At 43.8% G+C, this 12,276-nt stretch overlaps 1 protein-coding gene across 2 annotated transcripts in view; it reads left to right on the top strand.

Moving 5' to 3' along the window:
- The window catches only part of LOC135371563 (26S proteasome non-ATPase regulatory subunit 11-like), a 59,505-nt gene extending 48,669 nt beyond the window's left edge, over positions 1-10,836 (top strand). For both annotated transcript variants that reach the window (XM_064605552.1, XM_064605551.1), the window contains exons 10-12: positions 3,171-3,206; positions 4,084-4,135; positions 10,600-10,836. In XM_064605552.1, coding sequence (XP_064461622.1) covers positions 3,171-3,206; positions 4,084-4,135; positions 10,600-10,742 — 231 coding nt within the window. In that variant the 3' untranslated portion in view covers positions 10,743-10,836. The remainder of the gene's footprint in view (positions 1-3,170; positions 3,207-4,083; positions 4,136-10,599) is intronic.
- Positions 10,837-12,276: the final 1,440 nt, after the last annotated feature.

The following is a 12,276-nucleotide window of genomic DNA, read 5'->3' as shown; positions in this document are numbered from 1 at the left end:
TCTTGCTCGAGAAACTCGAAGCCGTCTAGTTCATCGTACCTCTTCAGTATGGTTGACAGCATAGACACTGGAATATTGAAGTCCTTGGCTATGTCAGTTTCTGATGACGGTGAATCTCTTTTCCAAAGTAAAATGGCTCCGTGCAGACTTTGGTGGCATCGTGCATTGCATCGAGAAACATGAAATGCAAAGCAACAGCAACAAAACGAAGAATGAACATGAACATAACATTACAACAGTCGCTGCACATGGAAACAATCATTGTCCACAGAAGACTATATGTAGTTACAGAAAGTATATCGCACGCGTTAGAGCTGAGAAACCTAACCAAAACTGATACATTTCAATGCCGATACAGTTTCCATGAACCCGATCAGTACTCGCTCCATTATTGAAAGTAAAATCTGTTTCTTGTATGAGTATGAAGGAGGAGAGAGGTTTAGTCTATGAATTTACTGCACACTGTATTCTGCACTGCACACTGGGAGAAAATGAATGCCTAAAAGCGTCTGTTCTGCAATGATAGGGTCTCAACTTCCTGTTGTCTAATCTTGGTGAGATCAACGTGGGAGGGCTCAGATACAGATCCTTTGAAATACCAGTCCTGTCATTTACGATATCACCCAAAAACTTGCCAAGTTGCCATTTCCTTCTCCTCAGCGATAAGGTACCCCACCCCAAGTTTGCCTTTAATTCAATCACACTACTTCGGGCACCCATACAGTTAAATACCATTCTTGCAGCTATGTTTTGGACTCTTTCAAGTTGTTGAATCAATGTAACTTTGTGAGGATCCCATACTGTACAGCCGTATTCTAAAATCGGCTTGATCATTGTAATATAAGAATCACTTTTAGTCTCTGAATTTGCCTGCCTTTAGTTGCGATAAACATGAGTACATGAGTAAACTTGACAAAAACCGTGCTGAGCTTTAGAAAAATATTCGTGATCACTTAAATGCTTTATAGTACAGTTGAACCTCTCAATAACGAACGTCGATTTATATAACGAAATCCTCTATTTAACGAAAAATTTCCATTGCACGAACACGTCCCCTCAGACGCCAATGTATTTTTGCGCTCGATTTAACGAAACACATTTGTTTGGTCACCTCTATTTAACGAAGTATCTGGGCTCTTCTGCGCGTGTTTTTCCCCTTCACGGAGAAAAGGAGGAGAAACCTTCCCTCTCTGTCGTCCTCACGCCAGTTTTCATTGGCTACTTGTCACGTGCTGTAGGCACGAGCGTGCAGATATGTGCGCCGACGCCGTTTCGAAACCGGCGTGAGGGCCTCTTCACACCTGTTTTTGGACAAGAAAACACACATTACTCGCGAAGTCTAATTTGCTTGTGTTGATGACGACGACAGTAGGTTGCGGTTTTGTGACTTTTCATTACTTGTTTTTGTTTGCGCCGCTGATGCTGATGGTGGTAAAATGGGCATGATGCCGCTGCCGTCTACAGACGTCTACGTGACATGTACCTATTCCTCGTTCCTTTTGACATTAAACGGCAGTGTACTGTTCTTTCCGGACGTCGTGAGTGCAAGTGCACCAACCAAGAAACTTGGATACGCAAGTGGAGAAAGCAATAGAGGTCATTCGGATTTACGAAGGTTATGAACGCTCAGAGCGATATTGTGCACAAATTATGCATTACCTAGCGTTACGTGATGAATAAAGCTCGATATTTTGTGCCCGTCTTAGCTTAGTACCTGTTTTATCAAAAATAATGTATTGCGGTACGCGCAGCGCAAGTAGTGCAGCGGCCATCTTTGTTTCACTTGGCGTGTTCCATTTAACGAATATCTCGATTTAACGAAACAAAGAGCCAGCATTTACAAATTCGTTATATAGAGGTTCATTTGTACTCGAAAACATTATATGTTTCATTATCTTGGAGGACACAGAAAGAAGAGAAACTAGACGTTAGTTAGCAAAATCATGCCTGATGCCGGCGTTAAAGATGGGGAGAATGTTTGCTAATTTCCATTCGCTGAGCCACGCAAAGACTTAGCCCCCAAAGTGGGTTTGTGTACCCTCTGGAGGCTATACTCGTACTGTCCCAGTTGAGACATTCTTTTCTCAACCTATGACTCTAACGCAGGCCATTTGACTTGATGCCGCATAGAGGCTATGTTTGTATTGTGCCAGTTTACGTGTTCTTTGTATCGTCCTTCCCTCCGAGAAATTACAGGGGCTCAGTGGTATTCTTGGACAGCTCACACAAAATTGCTGAGCCCTACTGATGGCGGTTATTCGTTTTTGCCGAGAATATGAAAAATTTACCGGCGGGTGATTTTCGGCGGTTTTTGGTAACTGAGGACTGGAAATCTTAGTCATAAGTAGAGCGTGAAGTTTTAGGGTATGACCCGTTTCTTCCGCTAATTTGCACCCCAAAATTGAATGTTGCCTCTGTAGCATGAAGCCAGATTTTTTACCCCACAAATTGCCCTCACTGAAACATCTGTAGGAATGCACACGGGTTTGTCTGGCAGCAAACACAGTTGCATCACTGTTTGTACCAAAGCAGTACAGTTACTTTGAGTAATAGAGCCCGATTTCTCCCCGAATTTAGTATGCCTGGAGCATTTCTACCCGAATTCGCATGTTGATTTCCCCGATTTGTACCCCTGGAATTTGGAAAACTTGGGGCTATAATTACATGTAGAGCCTGAAGCCCGATAATTCCCCGAAGTTGCCTCTTTAGGGTGAAACTCAATTTTTACCAGGGAAATTGTCCTCACTGAGACGTCTGTAGGATTGCACACTAACTTGATGTTTGACAGCCAATTAGAGTTATATCGCCGTTTATATCAAACGAGTACCAGTAGTTTGAGTAACTGAGCCTGATTTTTCCCCGTACTTAGGATCTGGAAGTTTTTCTACCTGAATTGCCGCGAATTTAGTGCAAATGTTTATTTACCCGACTTGAAACCCCCCCCCCCCCCCCCATCTTTTTGCACCAACTTTGCTTTCAGTACTGCGCAGTAATGCGTGGAAAAAAGTTTGCAGTTGGGGTATTCTTTCGGATGGTTTTTCGTGCCATGCGGTTCAGCCTTCACACCAAGCATAGTTGAACCTCGTGGAAAATGCCCCTATGTTGATCCATACAAATTAACTGCTTAGAAGAATTTTCAGCGCAAGAATTAAGTGTGGTGCCTTTTTCAGGTCGAGCACATAGCAAGCACTATCAGGTTGCCCATGGTAAGTGAAACTTCTAAAAAAAATTTTGTTGGGTACTATCGGTTCTCTACCTTAATATTGGGCAGTTTGGGGATATCTTCATGCTCTATGTTAGTGAGTGTGTAAAGGGACCATGAAATGATTTTGCCAATTCCGAGTACTCTGCCACAAACTGTTCTCACAATCCCTCACTACCATACACACATGGACTTTTAACCATATTCGGTGCAATAGGGGTGTAGTTAGCACTCAAAAACAGTGGGGGGCGGAACAGCCATCCCTTTGAAGTGGGGTTTATCATCAACGTCTAGTCCTCTCAGCCAATCATGGAAGAGTGGGAGCACACACGTGGGTGCATGGTTTCAGTTCAACAAACAACACGGTTGTATGTCTGCTGTCGAAATCAGTACAAATATGACGGGCGATGGAGGAAGAGGTTGTGCGACGCGCACAGCGCCTAGGAATCGTTCCATATGCAGCAGATAGTTTCTGACGAAGAAGCAGCTCAGGGAGGAAACGGTGCTCCAGCAACCATGTTTGACAATCCATGGCTACATTATACTTCTGGTAGGCTTCTGTGTCTACAATTAGACACAATCTTAGCTCCAGGTCAAATTAAAACATATTTCGTGACAAAGTTTACAATTTCCTTCCAAAAGACTGTTTGCTATATGCCAACATCCCCTGCATTTGACGTCACGGCCGGTTTGCTGCGCGGGCATGTCGTGGTTAATATTGAACTATATGAACGATTTTCGACATCATATTTCACGCGGTGAATGCTCTAGTACGGAGAAACAAATTCAAAATGGTTGTCAAATATCCTTTCATGGTCCCTGTAAGGTATCCGTTGCTTGTTTCCTTTTTTTTTTTAATGGGCTATCTAAATTTGTTACAGGAGAAAGTAGAGAAGAAGCTGTCCCAGATGATTCTGGACAAGAAATTCAATGGTTAGTGCTGCTGTCCCTATTTTGTTTTACTATAGCAATTTTCAGTTAATTCACTGTTTGTTAATGTGTAAACCCTCAATTGATTGGCCAGTGTTTGTATTTGGATGCTGCTGTGGTCAACTGTGCCTCAATATTTAGATTTTCTCGATCATTTGAATTCAGTTGCTAAATTTTTAATCGATCTGCCATATGGTGTGGTCCAGGTGCCACACCAATTGATATGGTCCAAATGCAGAAAAATTGATCCGTGAGCCATATGAATTAGTCTGAGTGCCACAAGTTTTATACAGATGATGATAAGTCTTGATTAACATAAATAATGAAAAAGAAGCATTAAAAAGCTATTTGTGGCCTACCTTGGCGAATTTGTCATTGTTTACTGATTGGCTTTCCAGAATATGAATTTATTTGGATCAGCGTCAGGGGTTAAATGTAGCAACTATTAATTTTCGTTGATGCTGCATTAAGTGAACAGCATTCCAATTAATTCAAATAGCACATAGATTGAAATATTTGCAGCTGGATAATTAATATGGTGCACAGACAATCTGCACTTGGATTAATTTGTGTGGCACCTGGACTACGATTTTGGCATCTGCAGACCTGCCAACTCACCCGGTTTATTCGGGAGACTCCTGGATTTTGACTGTTTTGTACAGTTGTACAAAGTGCGAACCGCATGAGACGTTTTGCGAGCGGCAGAACGCAGCGCTTTTCTCAGTGACAAACGACACTGGCAAAAGATGCTCAAAGCTTACTGCATGCAGCATTTCCACAACGGCGGATGGACAGCGTCTCATGCGAAAGTTTTCGTAATCTCTCAGCAGGGAAAGAAACTCTATGTAACTACAAGTGAAAAATCTCAAACACAGGTGCTTTTGAGTGATTACACGCTATAACAAACAAGGTACTGCAGCAATACCATACCTGCCAACTTGGGAACATCCAGATTAGGGAGATTTCAAAAGCGGGAGGGGGGGGGGGGTTAGGAAAAAGCCGATGTTCGGAGGCTTTTATTTGCACATGTAACAGGATCACACTTGACCCCAGTAGGTACATCAGGCACAAGTTTTGCAGCAACATACTTTGCCCTCTCCAGGAAGTTATCTGGGTGTCAAGCTGTGACAAGGCTTGACTCTTTCTCAAAAGAACGTGAAGACACAAAACTATGTCTCTGTTCTCTTCACGATGCTGAACTGCCCTCACATTCAATTGGGGGGGGTGCGAATCCGAATATTTTAAGTCGAATCGAATATCGAATCGAATGGGGAAAAAAATCCGAATACCGAATCGAATATCAAATATTCGTGCAAAATTTACAATATGTGACTTTCACACCAAAAGTTCCATTTTATAGCCCATGGCCTTAGTGTAATTTTTCTGGCATTAACTGTCACAAGAGAGACATGCAATTCTTCTTTTTAAAGCCCCTACTCTTTAATTTTACATGAGAGTGCTTCCTGCTTTCCAAGTGAGCCTACACTTACTGGAGTACTGGAGTGGTTACCTTCATTTCAAAATTTTATGTCGGGCAGTAGCATGTTACACGGATGAGGCTGTAATTGTTTCAGACAACCACAGGTCATTTGTGAAACAAACGAATTGGCATCCTGCCTCAGCTTTGCCATGAACACCCTTTAGTTTCTTTGCACTCGCTCTAGGAAGTTGCACTACTGAAATTTTAGACGTAAAGGACATCTTTAAGACACCCTTCTTGTTCGTGGGCTGTAGTCATTATTCGAGAGTCCTAACTTTTTGAAGGCAACCTCACAGACATCAAATCAAAGTCCCTCATCGGCACCGCTAAACTGCATGTGGGAGGGGCGCCACCCCTTCCACAGACGATGTCTACAAAACTAACTTTGGATTCCGTTATCTCAAACTAAACACCGTCCCGCTTGTGTTGGTTCTGCAGCAAGTGCAATTTCGTAAAGCGGGCTTCGCCTGATGCACGGAAGCATCAGGTCAAGCCCACTTTCGGGCTGTGTCGTTCATATTCGTAGAATAGTCGAATATTCAAAAATTTGAATATTGGATATTCGATTCGCGAATCGAATAGTTCGAGCCTTTGATATTCGATTCGAATTCGACAACTCGAATATTCGCACACCCCTACGTTCAACACTACCCATTCAGCACTACCTCGGCAATGTGTTTGAAATTCAAAAGCCCATCTGGACCTCCCAGGATAGCTTAAACATAATAGTTCTTGAACAAGTTAGTTAACGAGTCATTAAAAACTAGTTTGCATAATACGTCAGAACCATCAGTCAGAGTGGTACATCGCTGTGGTAGTTCAGTGCACGTATCATGAGCTCTTGTGCGCGGTTTCCCATTTCACTGACAATTGCATTTGACTTAGTTCAAAGCACAATCCTCCTCCGGGTTTCCAAATCCCGACGCTGCAAAGAGTTTTGCATCGTCGGGAGTTGGGAACGTGGAGGACGAGGGCCCTCCATATAATAACATTGTAGTCCTTGTCTTGCTTTCCAAAAGACTGCCGTAGCTAACATTGTTTGTCTTGGCATTTAAGGTGGTTCTTGCGCTTCCTCGACGTAACATGGGTAACAATGTCGGTCCAGCCTCCACGTAGAATGCTGATGTCACAGCCGTAAACTGTGCAGAACACATGGTGCCCTTCCTGGATGCGATCATGCATCCCCATTCATCTCGGCGTTGCGTATTGCTTCAAAAACACGTGTAGATACTACTTGTTTTGTTTACACTGAACTGTGATGTGCAATATGCTAGGCAGAAACAGTGCAAAGGCATCTTTGTCACCCGAAAACGTGGAGGAAATGCAGGGAAACTAGAGGTACTAGAACCATGGCCAGAAACCTTGAACTCCGTAACATAGAGACTCCGGAAGGAGGCAGCGATGCGAATGGAAATGGGGCTGGTATTGGATTGACGTTTAAGTCTCTGTGGCCAGAGAAAAAGTTTGAGATATAGAGGGGGGAACTACATTTTCCGGGAGATTTGCTTCTCGGTCGTACAATCGTACAAATCGGTCTGAATCCGGGAGAGTTGGCAGGTATGCAATACGCACTAACGAAGCCATATTTGTTGTCAATCCCCTGTCGAGCTATTCACAAGGTACCCTGCTTCGTGTATCTGGATGGAGCAAACTCAGCACTCCGGTTGACATCTTCATTAAGCTCCTTGTGTTTTGTATGTTGGACGCTCCCACAAGAATTGTGTTCTTAACATCAGCAACAAACTTCTTCTGCCAAACAGCAGCCTGAATGATTTTGCATGCCGCCATCTTTGGGGGCTCCCAAAAACTGGCATGACCGTCTGAACCTATCCCTAGGCTAATCCGCGATTGGCCACTTGTTGTCCCCGCCTCTTCCGTCGCCCAACCCTGAATTATCTATTCGCCTTAGACTTGGAGTGGAGCGTTGTGTTTCTATTGTTCCACGATGCTCTGGCTGCCAAACGCCACGTCAAGACGCTGGATAAACGCCGGAGAAATGCCTCATGCGGTTTGCGCTCCGTCGTGAAACAAATCTTTCAGAAAACAGTCGCCCCTGTATCTATGAAACAGCTGCTTTTGTTCTGGCCACACATAGGTAACTTCAATCCAATCTCAGAATGATTGCCATTGCTTCCTTGACACTTTTGTTTTTCGAGCGACGATTGCAAGCAGTGCTGTTCATCGTAAATGATACGTGTGTGCTCGGAATACGGCTACTACTGTTGTCGGTACTGGTGTCGGACTTTTACTGTTGGTTGTACGCAATTGGGCCCCAGCTTCCTCGAAGATGGGATGACAAGAATTGTTGGGACACGATTCCAAAAGCCAGAGTCGGTCTTGTTTTTGTCCCGTCAATTGTCGTCCCATTTTCGAGGACAGTCCCTCCCGCCGCGTAAGAAAGGTTATCGAGGCGATCTACATTGAGCGCAACAATGTAAGCAAGGAATCCGTCCCAAGAGAGGTGGCCTTTGCAACGAAGGAGCTGGCAGTCTAGGCAGTCAGGCTGAGTTCCTGTTTCTCTTAAACACCTTTCCATCCATGCCGTTATTGATCATGTTATTAAACCTGCATCTCCTTACACTTATGGGTAATATAAATCTACCTACGTCCGCCGATGACATTTTTTTTATTTCGGTGAAAAAAATATATGTTGGAAACGACCTCAAGTGAAAACGAAAGCAGGTTCCCGGAGCTTCCTACGATCAACCAGTCCACAGATGGAGAGGGGGTAAGGTGGCGCTGTCTTCGTGACGTGATTTTACTCGCGACTTTGCAGTCTTACCGATGCCATTTCATTCGCGTCGCAGCCCTCATAGCTAGCACACGTAAAGTCTGGGCACTCTAGTATACCTGTACGGAGTGAAAACGGTGCAACTTTAAGGGACGCTGAAGAAAAAATGCCAAAGCCAGCAGATATGACAAAAATTGCACATTTTATAGCGCTCATAGCTTCTCGATGGCATTTCAGATATCCGTAAATGAAGTATAATTTTAATGTGCAATCTTTCCTCTATCGTTCAATATATAGCAAACCATTCTAACCCATTTCGTTGCAGAAAGGGATGTCGGTAAAGTTAGGTGAGAGCAGAAAATTGCCGATGTTTGGTATGGCATACCCCAGCTGCTGCAATACTTATTTCAATAATTTTGCGGTTACTGAAAGGCCAACGTATCCCTTAAGTCCAGCAGCAAAAATATGTTGCACTATTTTAGTAGGGTGAAGGTAGCGAATTTTTGTCAGTGCTCAGGTCTCGCCGTTGCGGCCTTGCACGCTGACTCCACTTTTGAGTGGCATGCCATCACAAGTTTCCCATTTCACAGGGCCTTCTGTCTCCCTGATGTTGCACTGATTCCCGCCTGTGGCACTTATGTGTGGACATGTCCATGTCTGCATTCTTATTTACGTGCAACCCTTTTTATATGCCGTTGAGAGACCAACAGATGGCGTCTGTCTATTACGCCACAGCGACTGGGAGTGAAGTACTGACTGACGATATGTAGCTGAGTATAACAACTTTCGAAACACTTTTGTCAATACCGCGCAAGGTGTGAATTTTTTAAGCTATATTCTGTACTGGGAAGCGCTACCAGTGGCTGATTGCGTGCCGTCTTTATTACAGCCGGAAACAAAAAAGTAACGAGAACTGTCAGCCTACATTGCATAGGTACATGCCTTTCTGCGATGGAAATTATTGTGACATCTATTTGTGACATATATTAATGAAAAAGAATGAGGGATGCATTCTAACGACGAGGGTTCGTCTGGTCTGGCATGGTGCAATCTTCCTCTTATTGACCAAATTCTGTCTAATTGACCAAATAATGTCGGGGCTCAGGGGATGCATATGCTACCTATGCAATGTAGCTGGGCAGTTTCTTTTTTGTTTTTGTTTTTTCTGTTTGCGGCTGTAATGAAGACTGCACCTCCAGCAATGAGCCACTTAGTAGCACTTCCCAGTGCAGAATTTTTTTGATTTTTTAAGTGCTGACCCTGTGCAGTATTGACAAAACTGTTTCAAAAGTTGTTATACTCTGCTACAATCGTCAGTCAGTACTTCACTCTCAGTCACTGTGGCGTAATGGACAGACGCCATCTGTTGGTCTCTCAACAGCATATAAAAAGGGTTGCACGTAAATAAGAATGCAGACATGGACATGTCCACACATAAGTGCCACAGGCGAGAATCAGTGCAACATCAGGGAGACCGAAGGCCCTGTGAAATGGGAAACTCGTGATGGCATGCCACTCAAAAGTGGAGTCAGCGTGCAAGGCCGCAACGGCGAGACCTGAGCACCGACAAAAATTCGCTACCTTCACCCTACTAAAATAGTGCAACATATTTTTGCAGCTGGATTTAGGGGATACGTTGGCCTTTCAGTAACCGCAAAATTATTGGAATAAGTATTGCAGTGGCTGGGGTGTGCCATACCAAACATCGCCAATTTTCTGCTTTCACCTAACTTTACTGACATCTCTTTCGGCAACGAAACAGGTTAGAATGGTTTGCTAAATATTCAACGATAGAGGAAAGATTGCACATTAAAATTACACTTCATTTACGGATATCTGACCTGCCATAGAGGTGCTATGAACGCTAAAAAATGTGCAATTTTTGTCATATCTGCGGACTTTGCCATTTTTTCTTCAGCGTCCCTTTAAAGTGACACCGTTTTTACCCTGTACAGGTATACTAGAGTGCCCAGACTTTACGTGTGCCTAGCTATGAGGGCTGTGACGTGAACAAAATGGCATCAGTAAGGCTGCAAAGTCGTGAGAAACAATCACGTTACCCCCTCTCCATCTGTGGACTGGTTGATCGTAGGAACCTCCGGGAATCTGCTTTCGTCTTCACTTGAGGTCGTTTCCAACATATATTTTTTTCAATGAAATGAAAAAATGTCATCGGCAGACCTTGGTCGATTTAAAATGGAATTACCCTCGTGTGATCCAACAGAATGAAGTTGAAACCCCCGTTTGTGTTTCCAGGTATCTTGGATCAGGGATCTGGTGTTCTAATCATATTTGAGAAGACAATGGTAGATAAGACATATGAAGCAGCCCTGGAGACCATACAGAGCATGGGACGTGTAGTTGACTCCCTCTACCAGAAAGCCAAGAAGCTATCATAAAGACTGGATTTGCCTTCCAGTTCTTTATTTTGTACATACATGAATGCTGGCCCTCAGTCCCATTCGTTGAATAAATTTTTTGACAACAAGCCTAGCCAACCTACCTATATCCCACCATGTCTGAGAATGATCATGTTGCAAAGTAGGGCATCATGTTTTCTCCATGTTCATCCAAGTGGTCTTAGCACACCTTTTAGCGACAGTTTGGCTAAGCAGGATAACATGCTGAAAGAGCAGAGAAATGCAAGGGTGTGATTGCTCCACCTATTGCACATTTTCGTGCTCGCATCAGGTCCTGCTACATTCAGAGACAAAAAGCCAAAATGTTGAACTTTTGGCACCACTGTGTGCCCATTCCAATTTTTCCCCATTTCGAACACCAACAGTACGAAAACACAAGTCTTTGCTTCCACTAGCTTACAGGTCAGACTAGCCCACTGATCTCTATCTATAAAGGCTGGATGGCGCATGGGAGAGGGGCTCGCGGGGGAGAGGCGTGCATTCGGGCCGCCATGTTGGGAGGCCCTAAAGCGCAGTGTGCGCCCATAGAAAACAATGGGAGGCAACGGAGATTGTGAGTATTTATAGCGCTGCAGGCGTTGATCATTGCTTGTCATCACACAATTTTGTAAGGTGCCAGTATACTGATGTATCCTAACAGTGTTTCACAGGTGTCCTGCCGTTCGATTCTTAATTACGTTATGTTTTGCATTCCGAAACTAGACCGTCACAGCAGTGCAGCGCTGGGGATTGTACTACAGTACGTTTCCCAGCCAATATTTCAACAAGAAACGATGTGAGGTTAACAACCACCATGAATGTAATATCCCGTGCTGCGTTCTGGACAAAAATTGTTCCATAAAGAACGGTCCGGGAAATGATATACTCGCATGACAGAAAGAGATTGTTCTGTAGAATCACAGCCGTTGTTTTAGCCGTGTATCGGTTTCGTATGATTTATATCAAGCACCGCCGCAGAAAGTGTCTTTTAGTGAACGACTGCGGTGCATTGCCTCGCAAATATGGACACACCGAAGCAGCCCAAATACGTTGTGAGCGTGATTTAATTGATTCACGCAAGAACACGCTCGTTAGGACAGTTAATCAGGTAGTAATGTAAGCTTAATCAATTAAGTTACTTAAAAGTGGTAACACCTCCTTGAGACACAAGATTTACCTCTTTTTGAAGTACAGCCCTTCTATGTTTGCTTGTTTCTTCCTTCATTTGTTCTGATTATTTGCAGGCGCGGTTTTGCCAAACTCAATGTCCTTCTCGAGTACTCCCATGCTTTTGCTGAATACAACTGCAGCGTGAGCAAAGCTGCTTAGGAACGGGGGCCTGCTATCCAGTGCTGACTTTGTCATGCTTGTTATGTGGAGCACGTTCGAAAAAATGCAGCTGCACATCTGAAACTCCAATGAGTATCATCGTCATCTAAAAGAGAGCGTCGTAGCACCGTTGTGAGACCAGACACGCTTTCTGAATATCTTCTATGGCACCTTCCGCAGTTTGCACAATTTTGTTCAGCATTGA

The sequence above is a fragment of the Ornithodoros turicata genome, unplaced genomic scaffold (assembly GCF_037126465.1).
Source record: "Ornithodoros turicata isolate Travis unplaced genomic scaffold, ASM3712646v1 Chromosome111, whole genome shotgun sequence".
In the NCBI taxonomy this organism is placed as follows: domain Eukaryota; kingdom Metazoa; phylum Arthropoda; class Arachnida; order Ixodida; family Argasidae; genus Ornithodoros; species Ornithodoros turicata.
Note: the sequence above shows the minus strand (reverse complement) of the source record. Positions and strands in the feature narration are given on the sequence as shown.